This window comes from Polypterus senegalus, chromosome 6, assembly GCF_016835505.1.
Source record: "Polypterus senegalus isolate Bchr_013 chromosome 6, ASM1683550v1, whole genome shotgun sequence".
Lineage (NCBI taxonomy): Eukaryota > Metazoa > Chordata > Cladistia > Polypteriformes > Polypteridae > Polypterus > Polypterus senegalus.
Window position 1 is genome coordinate 39,077,971 of NC_053159.1, and position 23,990 is coordinate 39,101,960.

At 44.4% G+C, this 23,990-nt stretch overlaps 1 protein-coding gene across 3 annotated transcripts in view; it reads right to left on the reverse strand.

Moving 5' to 3' along the window:
- rftn2 (raftlin family member 2) overlaps positions 1 to 23,990 on the reverse strand; it is a 336,974-nt gene that overhangs the window by 204,070 nt on the left and 108,914 nt on the right. For all 3 annotated transcript variants that reach the window (XM_039755878.1, XM_039755880.1, XM_039755879.1), the window contains exon 6: positions 6,630 to 6,787. In XM_039755878.1, the coding sequence (XP_039611812.1) occupies positions 6,630 to 6,787 (158 nt within the window). The remainder of the gene's footprint in view (positions 1 to 6,629; positions 6,788 to 23,990) is intronic.

The window sequence follows — 23,990 nt, forward strand, 5'->3', positions numbered from 1 at the left end:
GGCGCATGCCGGTCTGCGGGGCTCCGACAGCACGGCGGCAGCTGCGAGGGCTGCAGAGGAGGAGACGCTGGCAACAATACGGCTGCTGGCAAGCACGTCGCCGCCGCAGAAGGGGACGCAAGATGGCCGCAGACCAGAAGTACCTCCCCCTGACAGGCACGCGATTGGACGGTGTTTTTTTGCATGCCCGCCAATGACCGTAGAAAGGCGGGCCCAAGGAATGTCCATCACAGGCAGGGGGGAGTCCCGATTGGGCCAGAGAAGGAGGCCCACAGGAAGTTATCGGCGTCGGAGACTGACGAACAGGTAGGCTCCACGCCGGCTGAATGCCTGACTTTGCCGGCTGCTCTGACGGAGCCGGAGGCATGCCTTCGGCCCGTGGAAAAGTCTTTGTTGCAGATGCTACGTGCCATCCGGGCTGAAGTGCTGGTACTGAAGAGGAAGGCGCTTGCGGCGCTGAAGGCGTTTCGATCGACAACGGGACGGTGCGACACTGGAATCTCCAGCCGGAGTGGTACGGCGGAGACGGAGAGTACAGCCAACTCCATACAGCATGCAGGAGGGTCTGCTGAACATGGCTGTGATGCCAAAGATCAGCTTCGAGTAAGAAGCCCTCCGACAATAGCTGCGGCGCAACGAGCTGGACACCAGCTGCTGAGTGCCCCGGGTCCTAGCGCCCTCCGCCCGAGTCGGCTGCGGTCTCGCGTTGCACTATAGGGACGCAGAGGCTCTTTCTTCTTAACAAGAAGTCTCAAACTGTCATGGCGTCCCAGAGTGGAAGGGGGAATGAGAGGCTGTGTGCTGATTCCTCCGAAAGGAAGGGACGTGGTGCTGGGTGCACCCGTCAGAAAGCTGGCCGCCCTCTACAGGGGCAGAGGGAAACCTTCAAGTCAGTGGGGATCAACGGACTGAAGGCGGTCCCGTCGGTGGATTCTCCAGGAGGGACACGGAACCCACGGAGAGGGTGCCGAACAGGCAAGTGCCGGGGTTTCGGATGGAGGGGAGAATGCTGCCAGTGCATGGCATGTGGTGACGCCGGGAGAGGGTGTCTAGGCAGCGGTTCTGCCCCTTGTTTCCTATCTCTTGTAGGACCGGACCCCGGACTGGCAGTAGGGCCCACTTCGTCGGGAACCTGCCCTCAGGAGACGGGCCGCCTGCGGGAAGGACTCTCCGCTGGCGAGGGGGTGCCGCCATGGTTGCCGGAGGCCAAGGAGGTGCGACTGGCTCCTACCAAAGGGGCGCGGAATCCTCGGAGGGGGTGCTGAACGAGTGGGCGCCGGTAAAAGGGGGGAGCGCAACTTGTGCGAGGCACAGGGGGACACCAACTGGTGGTGTCCAGGAGGCGTCTCCGCCCCTATCCCTGTTGGGAGAACAGGGCCGGACCTTAGTGACCCAGGAGTAGGACCCACTTTGGGGGTGTGATGCCCTTGCGGGACAGGCAGCTCCTCCCAAGTGGTCTTCGCTGGCTGTGGGGCAGTGTCGTGGATGCCAGGGGCGATGACCCGGCTGGGATGCCTTAGAAGACCGGAAATGGGCGTGCGCCCATCTGGGACCATGTGGGGGCTGCCTTCCTGGTTGCTTTGGGGGCCACGGGTACAGGGCATGGAAGCCCCACCCTGTAGGGGCACGTGGTCACCGCCACGAAGCGCCCCAGTGCCTTGGGGACCTGTTGCCCCAGCACTTCCGCCACACCAGGAAGGACTTTGGGCGACACCCGGGGAGCTGGCGGGAGGACAGCCGGCACTTCCGCCACACTGGGGCGTGGCCAAGCGAGGAATGACGGGAACACCTGGTGCTCATCTGGGGACTGTATAAAAGGGGCCGTCTCCATTCATTTAGCGCTGGAGTCGGGAGGGGGCAGGACGAAGCACAGAGGATGTGTGGAGGCGGCCCAAAGAGAGGCATTTGTGGCCAGGACTGTGTATTTGGGGATTGTGCACTAAATTGGGTCTGTGTGACCATTGTAAATATAGTAAATAAACGTGTGGTGGTTGAGAAACAACATGTCCGCCTGTCTGTGTCCGGGTCAAGTCCACAATGGTTATAATGGATCTTATTGCTGTAAAAGCAAATGAAGATGTTATTTTTGCAATAATTAAAGTATAACCAAATCTAATGTAATCTAAACAATAACAAAAGAACGGAAGATTATACATGAAATATACACACAGAGAAGAACAGACCATGGGCGTCATGCACAACACTGTGCAAAAAATTCACACTTAAATATGGCGTACGGACAAAAGCAGAAATGTGTGTGCACACAAAAAAATCTGAGCGTACGCCAACTTCCACGTTCTTCCGCTCCATCAATCCCGGTCAGCATTAAAAGTAAAGCCCATGCATTCACCTGCTGCCCCATCCCAACTCCTCCCAGTATTACACCTCTTTGAATATGCAAATCAATATAAATAGCACCTTATGTTTAGTGTTCTGTAAAAAGACAATGGCAAAAGCACAGGAAAAAAAGAAGAATTACAGCGAATAATAAGAATAGGCAAGGAAAAACATACTATTTGTTGGTTTAAGCAGTGATATAAACAACAAAAGGAAATTGATCGAGTGACAGAGTGGCAAAGAAACTCGAAAGTTCAAGTACAGAAAGTCATACAGTGCCCAAAATAAAAAGTGGTCAAATATCAAAGTCACCGTGAAAAGGCAAGTCGTAGCCCGCCGTATGACTGTCACATGGGAGAGTATTAGGGTACAGAGAAAAGAAAAAAAACCTTGAACAAAGTGGGGCAAAAAAGGTTGAAATTACCACTTTAATCACATACTGTAGTTTATTTGTCATTAAAGTAGAACGACATAAACTTCATCTTAAAAATGTTTAATTTAATAGTTTCTTAAATCCCATCGTAACTAAAGTAGCATGTTCAATACTTCGTATTCTATGTGTTCTTCTATATACTCTTAATTGTGTGAATCACTATGTGCTTCTTAAATGGGCTTTCTCTTACGCCAAATGGACACATAACATATTACATTCATGATGTTACACCTCTCTGAACAATTTAAATACTAAGATATATACTTGATATCATTTTCATGATGATAGAAATGAAAGCATTTTAGTGGATGGCCGGCTTCATATTCCGCCCCAAGGAGGAGCTCTCCCGAGAGCATGGACGGGCCCCGAATTCCAGCAGGGCCTCATGGACTATGTAGTTTTTATGCACAAGTCTACTGGATACCTTGGGGACCACTGGGAGTCGCTGTCAGGAGGCCAATGGACTCATTTGCACACTATGACCCGGAAGTTCGTCAAAGGAAGAGCGACAGGCTTCCGGGATGAAGAAAAGCATTATTTACCCTGACCCGGAAGGAATAAAGACGTGTGGACTGTTGGATTAGGAACACTTCCAGGTCAGGGAATATAAAAGGACTGAGAGAGCTCCCAGCTCCCATCTGTGAGGTTGTTTATTCCCCGACAAATCCGAGCTCCCTGAAGGGGAAGGGGGAGGCAAGCGAAGCAGCACCAAATATAAATGAATGTAAAGAGGAGCGGGATGTGACTGAATGGTCCAAGAAGTTTCCGGTCTCGGGGAGAAAGACAACCGGGAGGATGACGGCGGTGTTGCAACTGTTGTCAGTCGGGACACGTTTGGCGAGCTTGCCCTCGGAGGATAACGGAATGGAGGAATAGTTGCTACGGCATTCCCACTAGGTTCTCTTGGGGACCTGGACCACACGGCAGAAGCCTGACTGACTTGTCCTCCTGGAGAAGGGCGTCCCTCGCGGGGCTGGATGCTCCGCCCCAGTGGTCGTCGCTAAGGGGGGGAATTGTAGTGGATGGCCGGCTTCATATTCCGGCCCTCACCCCCAGGCCGACAGGAGGAGCTCTCCTGAGAGCATTGACGGGCCCCGAATTCCAGCAGGGCCTCATGGACTATGTACTTTTTATTCACAGCCCTGCTGGATACCTTGGGGACCGCTGTCATGACCCGGAAGTTCGTCACAGGAAGAGCGACAGGCTTCCGGGGTGAAGAAAAGCATTATTTACCCTGACCCGGAAGGAATAAAGACTTGTGGACTGTTGGATTGGGAACACTTCCAGGTCAGGGAATATAAAAGGACTGAGGGAGCACCCAGACGGCGAGCTGAGCTGGGTGGTAGGACAGCAACGCGTCTGGGAGTGGAGGATTGATTATTGTTATTGGAGTATTGTGGTTATTTATGAGTAGTGTGGAGTGGAGGGTGCTTAGTGCACATAATTATTATAATAAAAAGAATTATTGTGGCACTTTTACCTGGTGTTTGGCGTGGTACCTGAGGGTTCAAGGGAGCGCTACTGCCCCCTACTGCGACAGCATGTATAAAATATTGAGGCAAGTTGACGCAGTGGTAGCGACAAGTTTGCACCCCTTCCGGAGATTGCTTGCTGCGCAATGCACGACCCTCAATAAAAGAATTTATTGCAGCAGTACTATCTCTTTCAAACATACTAACCCCCCCGATTCCTGTCCTTCCTTTTCTTTCTACAAATAACCAATTGCCACACAATTACCTCTATAATAAATGTAAAGCCATCTGTAAGCTTAGAACGCAGATTCTTCAAAACTTTTAAGGAACACTGAAATATCTTCATAGTACATGTTTAATTAATTCCATCCATTTATCCATCCAGGGTCATGCCAGTCCCAGCAAGCATACGGCACGAGGTAGGAACAATTCTTAAACGGGGTGCTAGCTTATCGCTCCCGCTGCGCCACCGAATCCTTGCATATTTAATCATTAACAATATACATTATTTAAATGAAGTTAAGCATTTATCTGTATAATGTAATATATATACTTTACTGCATTTCATATTGTGGAGGATTGCCGGCTTTCCATGCCGGTCCGCACCACCAGGCCGCCAGGAGGAGCTCTCCCGACAGCAGGATCATGCCCCGAGGTCCAGCAGGGCATTATGGACCTTGTAGTATTTTTACACAACCCTGCTGGATACCTTGGGGGACACCAGGAGTCGCTGTGGGGGGGCTTATGGGCTCTTTTATGCCCTATGACCGGGAGTACGTCATGGTCACGTGACAGGAGCGAACAACGTGCTCCCGGGTTAAAGAAAGGACTGATTGCCCTGACCGGAAGGAGTAAGGAACTATGGACTGTCGGGACAGGAATACCTCCGGGTCAGGGGCTATAAAAGGACGGTGCCTCAGTCAAGACACTGAGCTGGGCTGGGAGGTAGAGGAGCAAGTGTCTGGGCGAGGAGGAGTGTTTATTATAGTATTGAGTATTGGATGAGTAGTGTGGAAGGTGCCTGGTGCACTGTGAGTCACAATAAAAAGTATTGGACTTTTACCCGTTGTTTGGAGTCATCCCTGAGGGTTCAAGGGCGCTATATAGGGTCTTCTTCACAATATTAAAAATGATATCAAGAGCTCCAAGAAGATAGTGCATGGAAATATAAAATCGACTTAGAAGCCAGTCGTCATCATTTGTAAATACACGCTCTCTTCCACTGAACTGAATTGAATTCCTTTATTGTTATTGTGTGGTACAATGAGATTCAATATGCAAATCCTCCATGAACTTATTTTCCTAAAAAATGGTAAAATAACAACAATAATAATACTAGGATAAAAAACAGTGAAAATTATACAATATGAAAGCATAAATGGCTCTGGTTGTGCAATACTACAACTGTAATGCAAGTTTACAGTGAGGCAATTGTAGTTATAAGTACAAACAGTTCTACTGGGAGCACTTGATAGACTGATTGAGTGTGTTTATAGCTCTTGGGATGAAACTGTTTCTGAACCATGAGGTCCGCACAGGAAAGACTCTGAAGTGTTTGACAAATGGGAAAAGTTTGAATAGACTGTGCCCATGGCTGAGGCAGTGTGTGCTAGATGCTATATACTGATATTTCTCCCCGCTTTTGACACAATCCCGCAGAGTTTTCCAATCAGCTGATGTACAGCTGTGATTCCACACTCAGATACAGTCAGTTAAAATACTCTGAGTAGTGCACTGAGACTAATAACGCTAAAGTGGCTATGGTATTTGTAATAGTTTGGCCATTCAGTGCACCATTATATGGTTACAGGTTGATTACAATAGGATGCCTTGAACTAAAAAATGATTTGCGGTTAATTGCAGTGTATTTGATAAAGCTGTGTCTGGGATATGAATCTAAAAAATAAAGGGAAACCACACAGGAACAGTAGCACTGCTTTGATGCTAAGTGCCGCCAGTTTGCAAAAGCCAGCGGAGAACTTGCATATGCAAGGGATTGAGCTGGCATGAAAATGTGCATGGTTTTATGCAAAGTTTAGTTTTTATACTTCGCAATGTGAGCATGGAAACAGGCGAATGCAACATTTTTGTGCATACACACTGTTTATACATGAGGCCCCATTTCTGGAGATAAGTAATATATGACATAGGAAAAGTCTAGAGGCTCCTGCTATAAATCTTCTATCTGATGCCAGAAAGTGCAAAATAACAGAAATTAATTGTAAAAAGTTCATAATATTTTCTCAATAAAAAGCAGATATAAGTATGGCAATAGGAAACATTGTTAATTACAGCTTGCAACATGAATACTTTCAAACTGAAAATAACTGCAAAAAAGCCTTAAAAACACACACAAAACAAACAAACAAAAAACCAGTAAGACTTACAGGCCAGATATGAGTTACTGTGGCTGTTTCAGGGGTGGGAAAGTAGGCCATTCCATTGTGGTAAGTGTAGGGATATCCATTTGAGGTGGTCATGTACATGGTGCTTGAGCCAGAAGGAACTAAACTTTCATTTGAACCTAAGAAAGAAACATTGTCATCTGTTTTGTCAGATGAACACAAAAGGAGACAAAAGGTGAACAAGTGTTATTAACTTAAAAAAATAAACAAACTTTACAGTAGATTATACACATATTGAGGAACACTCAATAAAACTGAATAAAAAGAAAAGCAAGTGACGGTGAGATACGAAGAAGGCAGCTTCGCCAGCGTTTGTGTTTCAGAACCCGATTGGTAGGTCGGTTGGGGGGGCGTTAGTATGCATCGTGGTACACTGCAGAGCTATAGCGCGTCTGTATTCTGTTTCTTTTGTACTCCAGGGCATGCAGAGGAGAGAATGGTAAAGAGCAGTAACTTCTGCGCTATATGCAATCATCAGACACTCCCCATCTGCCCGTTGTTTTGTTATACTTTTACACCAACTTATGTTCCTGTGTTTGAGCATGCTCAAAAAATACACGTGTAATGCGACGAAAAGTGCACGCAGACACTTCATTTCGCAAACAAAACAAGTGCACTTTTATTCAAGACTACCTGTATAACCAAAGAAAAAAGAAAGCAAGTTACAGTAGGCGATTGATACGACAGCTTGCATGGTGCAATGCTAAGAAGTGCTGATTTTCATTCCGTGCTATATAAAATCATCACATTCAAATATTAACAATTCCCACACACCCAAGGACCGTCCTTCCTACATTTACGACACTTGCACTTATTGCAGTGCACACAACTCTCTGTGCTATGGTTCCTATTACACTGAATGAACACCTGACACAGTACTTTCTTCCCTGGGGGAAGGTCCCACATCAGAGAATTTCCAGTTCCTGCATAAATTCACACCAGATCTGACGCTGTTCGTTTTCAAATAATATTGCATTAGTGCGATTATATTTTCACATATATTGTCTCTTTCTTTCAGGTGTGTAATAGAAACCACAGCATAGAGAGAAGTGTGTACATTGCTTCTTACAGGAAAAGGCGATGGAAAAAGTGCACTTGAATAAAAATGCACTTTTGTTATACTATTACACCAATATATGTTCCTGTGTTTGAACGATACGGGCAGATGGGGAGTGTCTGATTATTGCATATAGCGCCGAAGTTACTACTCTTTACCATTCTTTCCTCTGCATGTTCTGGAGTACAAAATAAACAGCATATAGCAACATGCAGGGACTGGCAGAAACACTCAATAAAACTGAATAAAAAGAAAAGGAAGTGACAGTGAGATACGAAGAAGGCAGCTTCGCCAGTGTTTGTGTGTCAGAACCAGGTTGGTGGGTCGGGGGGGGGAGGCGTTAGTATGCATCGTGGTACAACGCAGAGCTATAGCGCGTCTTTAGTGAAAACAGCCGTGTCAGATGGGGTTGTATGGATTGATTCTGAACGCGACTGAGAGAATGAAAAGTGAATTAAAAAAAAAAAAAGCTAACCTTTACAAGGATCATAAACTGCACAGGCTGTTACAGACTGAAATCAAATGTATACTTTTATTCTAAAATAGTAAGACTAAGAGCAGTTTACTTCTCAAAACGGAGGGGTGCAGGATCAAACTCGCGACCTTTTGATTCCAAGGCAAGAACTGATTCCATTGCACCACGGAAGCAACTATAACAAAACAGCTGTCAATGACGCATGTTAAAGCGGCTTTTTGTTTCTGCAGTTATATTTTTGAATAAAAGCGCAATTGTGGTGTTATATTTGAACCTTTTATGAAAATGTTTCTTTGCAATTTGGACTTCAGGCTTCATACATTATATAGTTTATGCCTACATTTTGTCATCTACTACTAGAATATAAAAAACGTTTCTATTTTAACAATGTGTAGACACAGATTACTATAGAAACGGAACAGACATGAAATGCATGTGTTCCAAATAACGATCTATCCAAATAACGATCTATTATTTCCACTCTAAAACTCCACTTCACTCCCAGATACTCAATCAAGTCATGAGCTGGGAGAAGTTCGTGCACGTTCTAAATTGGTGGGGGATGGAATAGCCGACAGCTCCTACCTTCTCTTTATCAGCACATTTAGAAGACAAAGAGCGCTGGCGGAGAGGTGTGAAGGGATTTAAGAAGCTATTTAAGGTGGGACAGAATTACGAGCTTTTTCGTAGGCTCTGGAAATTCTAGTGGTAACTGCCATAGCGCTAAGTTTAAATAAACCACACAAATAGCCCTATTGTGGTCTGATGTTTATCTTCAAGGTAGGTAGCTGTGTATCTGATTGCTTGGTAACAGTGGTGCACTCAAAACTGACAACTTAAAATCATTCATTTCCCACATATATAAATACTAAGCATACCAATAAACACTATGTTCAAACTTCTATCCATCCCCTTCACATACTCTTAATGCAAACATTTAGTGGTATCAAAATCATTCGTGTTGCTGCGCGTCCTATAGGATTACCATAAATATTATTTACATTGGTTCAAATAAAAAACCTTAAAATTCACATATTACTCTAAACTTTAAAAAAAATATTAGTAATATTCTACATTTATAATGTGTAGCGTTAACTAGTAGAGTCTTTATTTTGTATTGTTTACTCCATTAATGAAGGCATCATTATCAGGAAATCCTGCTTTTGGTAAGAATGGAACAACAAATAGAAAAAAAAGGAATACTCAGAGAGTAATGCATTTACGAGAATTTGAATCTATACTAATAAAAGGCAAAGCCGTCACTGACTGACTGACTGACTCACTCACTCACTGACTCACTCACTGACTCATCACTAATTCTCTAAATTCCCGTGTAGGTAGAAAGCTGAAATTTGGCAGGTTTAACTTAACTACAAAACTTAACTTTTAACTTACAAAAGTTAAGCACGTTTTATTTCGAAATTCTACACGTAACGATCATAATGGTCAATAACGGTCAACCATGTTGAACTTTCTTATTTATGGCCCCATCTTCACGAAATTTGGTAGGCGGCTTCCCTGCGCTAAACGAAGCCGATGCACGTACGGATTTCGATGGTATGATGCCACTGTTAGCCGCCATATTGAACTTTCCAACGTCACTAATTTTCCAACTTCCCGTGTAGGTAGAAGGCTGACCCCATCTTCACGAAATTTGGTAGGTGGCTTCCCTGCACTAACCAAAACTGATGTACGTACTTATTTTTCGGTGGTATGACACCAATGTCGGCCGCCATATTGAATTTTCCAAACGTCACTAATTCTCCAACTTCCCGTGTAAGTAGAAGGCTGAAATTTCGCAGGCTCATTCCTTACAGCTTACTTACAAAAGTTAAGCAGGTTTCATTTTGAAATTCTACGCATAACAGTCATAACGGTCAATAACGTCCGCCATGTTGAACTTTCTTATTCATGGCCCCATCTTCACGAAATTTGGTAGGCGGCTTCCCTGCGCTAACCGAAACCAATGTACATACTTATTTCGGTGGTATGAATTCACTGTCAGTCGCCATATTGAACGTTCCAACGTCACTAATTCTCCAACTTCCCATATAGGTAGAAGGCTGAAATTTGGAAGGCTCATTCCTTACGGCTTACTTACAAAAGTGAAGCAGATTTAATTTCAAAATTCTACGCATAACGGTCATAACGGTCAACAACGTCCGGCATGTTGAACTTTCTTATTTATGGCCCCATCTTCACGAAATTTGGTAGGCGGCTTCCCTGCACTAACCGAAACAAATGTACGTACTTATTTCGGTGGTATGACGCCACTTTCAGCTGCCATATTGAACTATCCAACGTCACTAATTCTCAAAATTCCCGTGTAGGTAGAAGGCTGAAATTTGGTACTTATTTCGGTGGTATGATGCCACTATCGGCCGCCATATTGAACTTTTCAACAGTCTTTGTTAATTATGGGCCCATCTTCAAAAAATTTGGTACGCGGTTTCCCAACGCTAACTGAATCCCACTTATGTACATATATAAGTCCATAGCCTGCAGCTCGGTCACCGTGTGAGGCGGCGTTGAGTCCCCCATCCCAACGCCTCCCACATTGTTGGCTGCCTGCCTATATAAGGCCGTCCGTCGCTCCAGTCTCTACATTCCCATCCTTGCTTTGCCACGGGATTCACGTCTCCCTGCTGATAACTACAGCCTTTTTATTTAATCCACGGCTTCTCCGCTGTTTTATTGTTCATTTATTACGATTATAGTTGTGTAGATATTTTAGACTTACTTTACATTGTTCAGGTACCCATTTCCTTTATCGTCCCAACCGTACCACCATTAACATGTCTATCGAGGTGATCACCATCGATCAAAGAACTGTCACTTACCGAGTGGTTTCCATGCCTGGAGATGGCACCTACCTTTTCCATTCTCTGTGTTACATACTGCACGGCCATATCAGGCTCACTCTTGATATCCGGAGGAACATTGTGTCTTATGTATTGAATGACTGGGACAGGTTCAAGGTGTGGACTGATGACGGTACAGAATATAATTATACTACACAAGAGCACTATAAGAGTGAAATGCTTAAGCCCTTCACCTATGCATCTGCATGTGAGTTGATGGCTGCCGGTGAAATGTTCGGTTGTCGCTTTCAAGTGTACCGAAATGGCCAAATATTTTACACCTTTCGACAACCGCCAATGCCTCTTAACTCTTTTAGGGCTAATTTTTTTTTTTTTTCTTATCTCCCAGGGCTGAATATTTTTCCAAAACTAACATTTTTTAAAAAGAACACAAAGCAATTGTTTAACATATCAAATCAACAAAAAATATTTACTTTTGACAAATGTTACTCTCTTGCATGTTGTATGAGCCTGCATACTCTATGATTTCACAAACATATCACATACATTTTACACAGCAAAGTCCTGCAAAGTCTGATCTCGGTCCAAGCAGTCAATTTCAGTCATTGCCACATTGCACTGCTTACAATACGTGTTGCTTTGGTGCCTACTTTTCAATTGTCTGTTGCTGCACTTTCTCACATATATTGTTAGTGTGTACTGTAGAGAGACAAGTCACCCTTTTGCCATCGTGCCATTCCACTGCCACCAAGTTTTATGCCCGCATGAAAACCGTATTGTCACCTCTTTTCATCTTCTGAAACTTTATGAACTTTATGCATGGCATTATAGCCCGGCTCACCCCATGGGATTTGCTTCTGTTTATTACAGAAGTGAATAAAACTTTGCAGCAGCAGCACGTACCTATCACCATGCTGCATAACCTGTCCAAAGCCACCAGGGGACAAAGTACGTTTGGACCAATGCTCCCTGAAGTTATATCACCAGTTCTGTCCCATCTCTATTTATAATACCACAGCACGCGTCATCTCGTCTTTTGTTGTGTGTTTACACTTTGAAAAATGAGAATGCAATGCAAACGCAGCCCGCGATTGAAAAAATTTCTCTGCCTACCTGTTTATCTCGTCTGACGGTAGCTGAAAAGCAGCATCAGGAGAGAGCAGCCTGAAGTACAGCAGCTGGTGATCTGTCGTGTCCAACAGCAAGCCATGCCGTCTTGTGAAGTCCAGTAGCCAGCTCGGCTCTCAACGGATCAATGTCTGTGTATTTATCCCACGCGAACCTTGCTGTAGATGCATCGGCTGCGCGAAGCGCTCAGCTGGCAGCAGATCCGCTGGCGTGGCATCAGCTGGTGTTTGATCAGCTGATGCCGGCTTCTCACTCTCTTGCTCGATCTCCTGATCACTGTCAATAAAATCCGATTCTGAAAAATCAGAGTCCGACTCCGCGATAATGAGCAAAACATTGTGTGCCGAGTGTTTTCTTTTCTGCACTCGCCTCGCTCCATTGTCACATGTCGATACCATCTTGCCATTGTTTACATTTCGCAACTCACGCACACGCTAGGATTAGTTGCCGAGTCAATGAGTCTATCATTCTTCCAAGCACAGAGGGAATGCCTGTGACGTGACAGTGAGATTTGTCGCCATTAACAGCTGATTATCGCCTCTATCCTGGATGTCGACTTTAGTCGACATTCGCCCTCAACCCCTCCTGTCGACAAAAGTCGACATCCGCCCTAAAAGAGTTAAACATCTTAGATTGACAGGTGACGGTTTCAGTAGTGGACACTTTGATGTTTATGAATGTTTAAACTCTCAAAAACTGGATGTGAAGTTATCGATGAAACCGGTTGTATACTTACAACGCTTGACAGATGCCAAATATCTCTTCAACACAAGTCCTACAAATACTGTCGTAATTGAAACATACCATGAAACTCAAACCGATTATGACAGCAGCAATCCAAGCTGTGAGATTTGAAACAAGATTACTGTTAACATGGCCAACTGTACGTTACATGCTCAAGAGTAAGCTCAGCGCACAGCTTGGTCATATTACAACCGGAGGGCCGAACTCACAATGTGGTATACAAAGAGATCCTTAACAAATAATTATTGGTATATTTTCCCTCAGTTTAAAAAGGTTTAATTTTCTTCTTAATAAAAATTTTAAGGCAGTACTTCACCACTGCGAAGCGTGGGTATTTTGCTAGTAGTTACATATTAATGGAAGCAATGTAAAATGACCAGTTTCCAAGTCCTGCATAATCTTAATATTTGCCAGTTATTACCTGCACAGGTTATTCCAATAAAGTTTATAATCCCTGTTTCAAAAGATGTATAATATCTGCAAAGACAATTCCACAATAGTCACAAGTAATATATGACATAGGAAAAGCATTTAAGAATCTTGTATCATTTTTCAAAATGCACTTTACTAACAGCACTGCAAATCTATACTAATAAAAGGCAAAGCCCTCACTGACTCAATCACTCACTGACCACTAATTCTCCAACTTCCCATGTAGGTAGAAGGCTGAAATTTGGCAGGCTCATTCCTTACCGCTTACTTACAAAAGTTGGGCAGGTTTCATTACGAAATTATACGCGTAATGGTCATAGCTGGAACCTATTTTTCTCCATATACTGTAATGAACTTTAGCTCGATGGCCGTGGGGGGGCGGAGTTGCGTGTCACAACATCACGCCTCCCACGTAATCACGTGAACTGACTGTGAACGCAGTGCGTAGAAAACAAGGAAGACCTCCAAAGAGCGCTGAAGAAAAACGCATACAAGCTTATTCATAAGTGCAGCTACTGCGGAAAAAAAGAACGGTGTAAACCGTAAGTTTAACTTAAGTTTATGGACACGCTCCTGCTGCCGTTTGTCATGCCTTCGACGAATACTTTATTCGTGAGATACAAGTTTAATGAGAGGACACAAGGTATAAACGAGACTTTGGATCACTTTGTAACTGAGTTAAAATTACTGTAGCGAGAAACTTTTAAGTGCCGGGTCTTAGCTAACATTAAATAAAGCCGAGGACATCGCAACATCACACAAGAGAGCAACTCACGTGAACTGACTGAACGCAGTATGAGTGATCACTTCCATGCATCAAACCTGTTCAAAAAAAGCATTACACAATTGACAAGGTAGGAAAATAATATGCTCCGAGCTGAGCTCCACAACTAACGCAGTCATGCAGAAACAACTTCGTCACGCTGCCACCAACTACTCACAGAAAAATCCACAAGTTAATACACAAGCTGTCTCTAGAGTTTCGCCACACTGAATGTATTTCTCGCATCCCCGTTATACCCTCTGATATCCCATTTCAATTCAAATGCCTCCAATTTCCAGTAAGGCTCTGCTTCGCGATGACAATTAATAAGTCTCAGGGACAGACCCTACAAAAGGTTGCCACTGATTATTTCCGGTGCCGCATCCGAGTGGCAGCCATTCCAGCAGCTCCGTATATGACTTTATCTTTTTACCTTTTTATCTCTATTTTTCTCTATTTCACTGATCACTTCTACCACTTTCTTTTATGTGGAATTGCTCCCTGGACACTTTTTACTATTTTACTATTTGACATGGATTTTTACACTCCAAGAATCGCCTATTCAAGTAGTCAGCTTAAAGCACTGAGAAGAAATGCTTATGCCGGTGTGGTTCCTTATTTACCTGACGCGGTAAGAAGACGATATCGGGCAGCCGAGCGGCAAAGATAAAAGATAAGAGTAAATCGAGACAACTTGAGAGAAAATGGCGTTATAAACCGTCGGTGCCTTCTGTGATCCGGGGAAATGTAAACTCACTACCAAATAAGATCGACGAACTGGCTGTGCTGGTGAAAATGCCAGAACCTACAGAGAATGCAGCTTGCTGTGTTTTAGTGAAACGTGGCTAACATCTATCATCCCAGATGCTAACGTGGAGCTACCCGGGTTTAGCACAGTTAGAGCGGACAGAGACGCAAGTACCTGCGGAAAGAAGAAAGGAGGAGGACTCGCTCTCTATGTCAATACAAAGTGGTGCAACTCAGGACATGTAAACGTTAAAATCTCCACTTGCTGCAGGGACATCGAACTGTTGGCCGTAAGTCTGCGCCCCTATTACTTGCCCAGAGAGTTTGGACAGGTGATTGCTGTTATTGTTTACATCTCCCCTCAAGCTAACGCGGAGATGGCGAGTGACATCATCCATTCCGCAGTTGCTAAGTTACAAACGCAGCACCCTGAGGCACTTGTGCTAATCGCTGGAGACTTTAACCATGTAACGCTGGACAAAACATTACCTGCCTTCTCCCAGTATGTGGATTGTAACACTCGGGGAAACAGGACTATCGACCTACTGTATGCAAACGTTAAAGACGCATACAGCCACACCCTGCCTGCGCTTGGGAAAGCAGATCATAACCTGGTTCTGCTTCAGCCTCAATACAAACCAAGAGTGAGGGCGCTACCTACAACTACACGCTCATTCAGGAAGTGGTCCCTGAGGCAGAGCAGGCTCTGAGAGACTGCTTTGGAACTACAGACTGGGATATATTGCTTGGGTCACATAGTGAGAACATTGAAGAGGCTGTTGAATGCACAACTGATTACATCAACTTCTGTATGGACATTGTAGTTCCAGTAAGAACAGTATGCTGCTATGCTAACAACAAGCCATGGGTTACAAGTGACATCAAGGGCCTTTTGAACCAGAAGAAAAGGGCTTTTAAAGGTGGTGATAAGCATGAGCTCAAGTGCGTGCAGAAGGAACTCCGAGTCCAGCTCAGGGCGCGAAAGAGCAGTACAGGAGAAAGCTGGAGCAGAAGTTGCAGAACAACAGCATGAAGGAAGTGTGGGATGGGATGAAGATTATCACTGGCTGCAGCTCGAAGCGGGGGGCCGCCATCGAGACAGACGTGGAGAGAGCAAACCAAATGAACAACTTCTTTAATAGGTTTGATCACAGTAACCCATTCTCACCTCGGAGTACTGCATCCTCCAACCATCCTTCTGCTGATACCAGCATAGGTGAGACATCCCCACCCACAATTACAGCAGCCCAGGTGAGCAGAGAGCTGAAAAGACTTTGTGCCAGCAAAGCAGCGGTCCAGATGGTGTATCGCCACGATTGCTGAAGGCCTGTGCGTTGGAACTGGGGAGTCCTCTACAGCGCATCTTCAACCTGAGCCTGGAACAGGGAGAGTCCCAAGGCTTTGGAAAACATCTTGTATCACTCCTGTCCCAAAGGTATCACGTCCTAGTGAGCTGAATGACTTCCGGCCTGTTGCTCTGACGTCACATCTGATGAAGACCATGGAGCGGCTGCTGCTTCACCACCTGAGGCCACAGGTCCGCCACGCCTCGACCCTCTGCATTTTGCATACCAGGAGAAGGTGGGAGCGGAGGATGCCATCATCTATATGCTTCACCGATCCCTCTCCCACCTGGACAGAGGCAGTGGTGCTGTAAGAATTATGTTTTTGGACTTCTCTAGCGCCTTCAACACCATCCAACCTCTGCTCCTTAGAGACAAGCTGACTGAGATGGGAGTAGACTCACACCTGGTGGCATGGATTGTGGACTATCTTACAGACAGACCTCAATATGTGCGTCTTGGGAACTGCAGGTCTGACATTGTGTGCAGCAATACAGGGGCGCCGCAGGGGACTGTACTTTCTCGGTCCTGTTCAATCTATATACATCAGACTTCCAATATGACTCGGAGTCCTGCCACGTGCAAACGTTCGCTGATGACACTGCTATTGTGGGCTGCATCAGGAGTGGGCAGGAGGAGGAGTACAGAAAGTTAATCAAAGACTTTGTTAAATGGTGCGACTCAAACCACTTACACCTTAACACCAGCAAGACCAAGGAGCTGGTGGTGGATTTTAGGAGGCCCAGGCCCCTCATGGACCCTGTGATCATCAGAGGTGACTGTGTGCAGAGGGTGCAGACCTTAAATATCTGGGAGTGCAGCTGGATGACAAATTGGACTGGACTGCCAATACTGATGCTCTATGTAAGAAAGGTCAGAGCAGACTATACTTTCTGAGAAGGTTGGCATCCTTCAACATCTGCAGTAAGATGCTGCAGATGTTCTACCAGACGGTTGTGGCGAGTGCCCTCTTCTACACGGTGGCAGCATAAAGATGAAAGACGCCTCACGCCTGGACAAACTTGTTAAGAAGGCAGGCTCTATTGTAGGATTAAAGTTGGACAGTTTAACATCTGTGGCAGAGCGACGGGCACTAAGCAAACTCCTGTCAATCATGAAGAATCCACTGCATCCACTTAACAGTGTCATTCCAGGCAGAGGAGTAGATTCAGTGACAGACTTTTGTCACTGTCCTGCTCCACTGACAGACTGAGGAGATCGTTCCTCCCCCACACTATGCGACTCTTCAATTCCACCCGGGAGTAAATGCTAACATTAATTTTATTTTAATTTTTTTCATTTTTATTACTATTTAATTTAATATTGTTTTTTGTATCAGTATACTGCTGCTGGATTATGTGAATTTCCCCTTGGGATTAATAAAGTATCTATCTATCTTGGGATTAATAAAGTATCTATCTATCTATCTATCTATCTATCTATCTATCTATCTATCTATCTATCTATCTATCTATCTATCTATCTATCTATCTATCTATCTATCTATCTATCTATCTATCTATCTATCTATCTATCAATCAATCATTGATTTCAGGCAAGATTGCTTTTCTCCTGGACAACTATACGTTGCATTCTCAAGAGTCAGCTTGCACAGCTTCGTTATATTACAACCGGAGTACTAAACTGACCATGTGCAATACAAAGAGAGCTATAACAATTGTAATAAATGAACAAAAAAACTGCGGAGAACCCGTGGATTAAATAAAAAGGCAGTTTCCTTGGCGAAGCAAGGAAAAAGGATGGCCTTATATGTTGTTTGTTTATAAAACAGCGGAGAAGCTGTGTAAAGGCTGCTTCACAAAAAACCAGCAGAGCACATTATATGAGCAGGCAGTCAGCTAAAGAAGGGAATCAATAAATATTGTCAGGGATGCCAGGGGCGACAACCCGGCCGGCACGCCTCGAAAGACCGGAAGTGGGCGTGTGCCCAACTGGGATTACGTGGGGGCGGCCATCCTGGTTGCTTTGGGGGCCACGGGTAGAGGGCTTGGAAGCCCAACCCTGTAGGGACCCACGGTCACCGCCAGGGGGCACCCCAATGCCTTGGGGACCCTGGACCTCAGCACTTCCGCCACACCAGGAAGTGCTAGGGGGAAGAAGAAGAGGGACACCCGGAGAGCTTCCGGGAGAACAGCCAGCATTTCCGCCACACTGGGGCATGTCCAGCGGGGAATGCCGGGAAGCACCTGGACCTCATCCGGGACAAGATAAAAGGGGCCGTCTCCCTTCATTCAGAGCTGGAGTCGGGTGGAAGCAGGACGAGGCAGGAGCAGAGTGGAGGCGGCCCGAAGAAAGGCATTTTGTGTTGGCCAGGACTTTGGGGACTGAGTTGGGGTTTGTGTGGCACTGTTGAATTGTAAATATTGTAAATAATAAACATGTGGTGGTGAAAAACAACATGTCAGCCTGTCTGTGTCCAGGCCGGGTCCACAATATCTATAATCGTAATATACGAACAAAAAATAGAGTACAAGCCGCGGATAAAATAAAGGAAATGGGTACCTGAACAGTAAAGTAAGTCTCAAATAGCTACATAATAACTATAGTAATCGTAATAAACGAACAATGAAACAGTACAGAACTGCAAAGCAAGGAGAAACAATGGCCTTATATGGCGTTCATTTATAAAGCAGCGGAGAAGCTGTGTGAAGCTACACAAAAAAACAGCAGAGTGCCACACTCTGAATGTATTCCTCGCATCACCGTTATACCCTCTGATCTCCCATTTAAATTCAAATGCCTCAAATTTCCAGTAAGGCTCTGCTTTGCGATGACAATTGATAAGTCTCAGGGACAGACCCTACAAAAGTTTGCCATTGATTTAAGGCAACATTGCTTTTCTCCTGGACAACTTTACGTTGCGTTCTCAAGAGTAAGCTCATTGCACAGCTTGGTCATATTACAACCAGAGTGCTGAAATGACAACGTGGTATACAAAGAGATCCTTAACAGATAGTTATTGGTATATTTTCCCTCAGTTTAAAAAGGTTTTCTTTTCTTCTTAATAAAAATTTAAAAGCAGTACTTCGTCGCTGCAAAGCGCGGAGATTTTGCTATATACAGTATGTATGTGTTTATATATGTAGATATGTATATATATGTGGATATGTGCATATATGTAGATCTGTATATATATATGTATATATATGTGTCTGTGTATATTATTTTCTCCCTAAATAATAAAACCATCATTTAAAAACTGCATTTTGTGTTTACTTGTGTTATATTTGACTAATGGTTAAATGTGTTTGATGATCAGAAACATTTTGTGTGACAAACATGCAAAAGAATAAGAAATCAGGAAGGGGGCAAATAGTTTTTCACACCACTGTATATATATATGTATGTATATGTTGATATGTGTATATATATGTATTGTCACGCATGCGCGAGTAGGAGGCCGCGGATGGATTTTAACACACCTGAGAAAACATTCGCCGGCAGGGAATGGCGGGGTACTAACTTTCTCTCTGTGCTTTCTTACAGAAAAAGGACGCTCCGACGCCATAACCCGGCTTGCCCGCAGTACGTTTACTTCCGCCCTTACTCCGCCATCTTGTCCTGGCGTCATTGGTCCCAGCATCCCTCACGGTTCCTTCCCAGCATTCCTCCACTTCCGGCTCCTCCCTCATAAAATGGCCGCATTTAAACTGTTTAGTTTATGTTTGACCTGCTTTTTCTTTTTCTTGATTATTGTGGATCGTCTACAATATACGGGGCCGGAAAACCCCAAACCTTTGTGCTGTCTCCTTTTGGAGTTATTACAGTATATATGTGTGGATGTGTATATGTATATATATATATAGATATGTGTATATGTAAATATGTGTATATGTAGATATGTATATATGTATATGTATATATGTTTATATGTGTGTGTGTTTGTGTGTGTGTGTATATATAAATATATATGTAAATATATATATGACAGCAACACTCATAACAGTGACAAAACAATTACATTGACAATCATGTTACGTTATTTTTAAAATGTTTCCTTTACTTTTTCTTAACTTCTTTAACACACTACTTCTCCGCTGCGAAGCGCGGGTATTTTGCTTGTATAGAATAAATAATCTATATATATAATTCACTAAGGCAAGACAACCATGAAAAGCACGCCGGAAGGGGCGTGGATTCACTAAGCCGCTGACAAGTGAGACACCTATGGCGCACACAGGAAGGAGCCACGCCCACCAACTCCAAGACCATTGGATACGACGACAACTCGCAGGGCCACGCCCACCAACTCGGACGAGACGACACAGAAAAAATGGTGTCATTTATGTTCATCTGTCGTAGAGGCCACATGCAGTGCAGGTCAGGTTAATGTCATGTAACTTCGAGCTACGTTGACTGTTCATAGAGGCATGTTTCTTGTGGAGGTGAATTGCCATATGCAGCATGTGAAACGGTTTGCGAGGGGTATCCCATGGCATCCTTAAAACAATCCTTTAAAACTGAGGTTAAAGCACAATGAAGGAATCAGTCTTTAAAAACCAATAAGCCCTGTGCCTCTGTTTCATTACCGTCTCACCTGCTTCAACAATGCAGGCCCTGCAACAGTCGAGACGCTCTGTCAGCAGCTGACCTTCTCTGTGCCTGACCGGTTTACACAGAGGCAGCGCAAGAGAAAGCCGTGCCAGAGACAGACAGAAGCACACACACAGGCAGCTGGTGGGCGGCTCTCCGTGAGTTTCTCTTGCGAGCGGACACATAACCAGGCGGTGTGTATGCTTCGAGAACGAGGCTGGACACGGCTTGCGACCGAGCACATGAGCAGGCAGTGTGTATGCTTCCGAGTGCGAGGGTGGACCCGACAGGACCATCTAGGAAAAATCATGTCGCGGATGTGATTCGCTGTATGCAGTGTGTAAAACAGTTTGTCGCATGATGTGAATCGCTGTATGCGGCGTGTAAAACAGTTTGCGAGGGGTGTCCCTGTGTCTTTTCAGAAGTGTTCAACCATCAATAAATAATTATGCGGTGTTTGTTATGCCGCGGGTTCACTATTGTGTTGTATTTTGCTCTCTCCAGAGTTCCATCTTTTCATTCACTTACTGTTGTATTCTCACACTAACCTGTTTTAGACAACCGTGTCTTTCCAGAAGTGTTTACCATTCAATAAATAGTTATGCATGAGATTGAGCGTGTGTCTAGGCGTGGGTAAGCCGTTGAACCCCATTCGGGCTGCAAACCGTGGAATTGCCACTAAGTCGACTCATACGCTCCCGCTGTTTTCGTCCCTACCCTTTGTACACACCCCCCTCCCACACATTGACTGTTAACAGAGGCATGTTTCTCGCGGAGGTGAATCGCCATATGCAGCGCGTAAAGCTGTTTGCGAGGAGTATCCCATGGGATCATTAAAACATTCCTTTACAACTGAGGTTAAAACACGATGAAGTGAGCAGTCTTTAAAAAACGAGTTTTCGGTTTCGACGCACGACCGCGTGCAGGATAGCAAAGTGTTGTACATGCTACATACAGCAATTCGCATCCACGACAAACATGCGCCATCTTAGATGCTCCTGCACTTTGTACACACCCCCCTCCCACCTCGCTACGCCGCACGGACGATTGTGTGTTGGTTCGTTCCGTGCATTGTTACAATGTTGCTTTTATTGCAGATTTATTACATTACCGATTTTGCAAATGTTAAATTTTCTAACTGTGCTTAAAAATGATTAAAAAACCGGCCTGATTATGCGGCGTATGGTACGCTGCGGGTTGGCTACTAACATTTAAATGTATAAGGCAATGCATTTTTGCACTATGCAGCAAGACAAATGTGAATTTATCAATATTAAATATGAAATGACTGTTTCATTATCACTTCAAGATGGCGCCGACTGGTGTGGCTGGCCGTCTGCTCGTCTCGTTAATCTATGTTTTATCTTTGTTTTTATGTATTAGTTTCTCTCAACAGCCACTGTCCTTTGATCATGATTCTATACTTAACATATTTTCTTGCTTGCTTTCCTCTAAATTTTCATCTCCTGATGGTATATTATGTGAGCCTCCACCTTTGTTTTATTCAACTGCTGACTTCTTCACCGTGACGTTGTTCACCTGTATCAGTGAGCTGAATGACTCTTGGAGACGCAAACGCACCCGCCGCTACCGCCGAAGAAAAATAGCTGGTACTGCTGTTAAACAATGTCGACTCAAGTCACAGATCTTGGATTCCCGATGCCTGCGAATCGTCTATGACCTATCTTCTCCTGCAGAGGACACCATCCCTGGCCCATGGGCGGTGGATACCAGATTTAATTTCACCATTTCAAGGCGGTATCACTCTTCCTCGGTGTGCTCTCGGGGAGTAAACACAGCTAATCCTCGCACGCTCAACTGTGCTCATTCCGCAGCAAGCTCTTCTACTTCTATCAAGGCTGCTCTCTTGAACGTGAGATCAGTGTCTAATAAAACTTTTATTCTGAAAGACTTTATTATCTCAAATAATCTGGATTTCTTTTTCATCACTGAGACCTGGATTGTAAAAGGTGACTCGTCAAGTTTTATTGACTTGGTACCATCAGTTGATTCATTTTTAAACACTCCTGGCTGACTCTTAGTGGGGGCATTACCTCTACATTATGTAGAACAGACACTTTGCAATACTATAGAGCTTTCGGACCTACCGTTTATTAGCTCAAAAATAAGAAAGCATGAAAGCTTTAAAAGTATTAATATCATTACCTCACTGACAGCATGGTGGGAATATCTAAAAATGACGGAGTCTTCACTAATTCCATGCAGACGCACACCCATCTGGAATAATCCTGACATATTGCAAAACAATAAAATGATGAACCTCCCATACTGGAAAAGTAAAGGAATTCTATACATGGAACACATAGTTGAAGGATTGGATTTCATTCCATTTAACAGAATAGTCTCCCAATTTGGGATAGACAAGAATAGATTTTTAGAATATCTCCAAATTAAATCAGTAGTTAAAGAAAAATTTAAGCTTAAAGTAAAATTACAAACACCATCAAGGGTATTAGACTTCTGTAATCTCAAACACCCCAAATTACTGTCTAAAGTATATAAAACATTGACCAAAATAGATGATACAATAGCAATTCCTATAGGCAAATGGGAGGAGGATCTATTAGTTAGCTTTGATCAGACTTTCTGGTCCCAAACTTGTTTAAAAACTTTTAAAACGATCAGAAACCCCAATTTACAACTAATTCAATACAAAATTCTACACAGAGTACACTATACAGGTCATCGGATGTTCAGGATGGGATTTGTGCCATCTGACACCTGCACACACTGCACAGACAACATTCCTGACAGTTATATCCACGCACTGTGGTCATGTCCACCTGTTCAGGGATTCTGGTATAGAGTATGTGAAGACCTGTCAAAGTGTCTGAAATGTGATATCCCAACTTCCCCTCATTTTGCTTGCTGGGGAACCTAGAGGATGTCCCGATTGAAACAAATTTGGTTCACGTGGTTCTCACTGCCATATGCATCGCTAAGAAAACTATCCTCATAAACTGGAAAAACAAAGATAATCTTTGCATTAACCAGTATAGAAATCTTTTATTGGATCATATTACACTTGAGACAGCCTCTGCCTCCACTTCAAATCAATCTCTCTGGGCTCCTTTGATCGGTTCCATCACATAGCGATGATGGAGGGTCATTGATATGGTCCTCGGGATGCTGTGGTTGATGTGGTGGAGAGTCTGAGCTTGGAGTATCTGGAGGATCCCTGGGGTGGGTTCACTAGGGGGTCTTGGGCTGGGGGGGCTGCTGCCCGACTCTGGTGGTGCTTGGGTTACCTCGGGGTG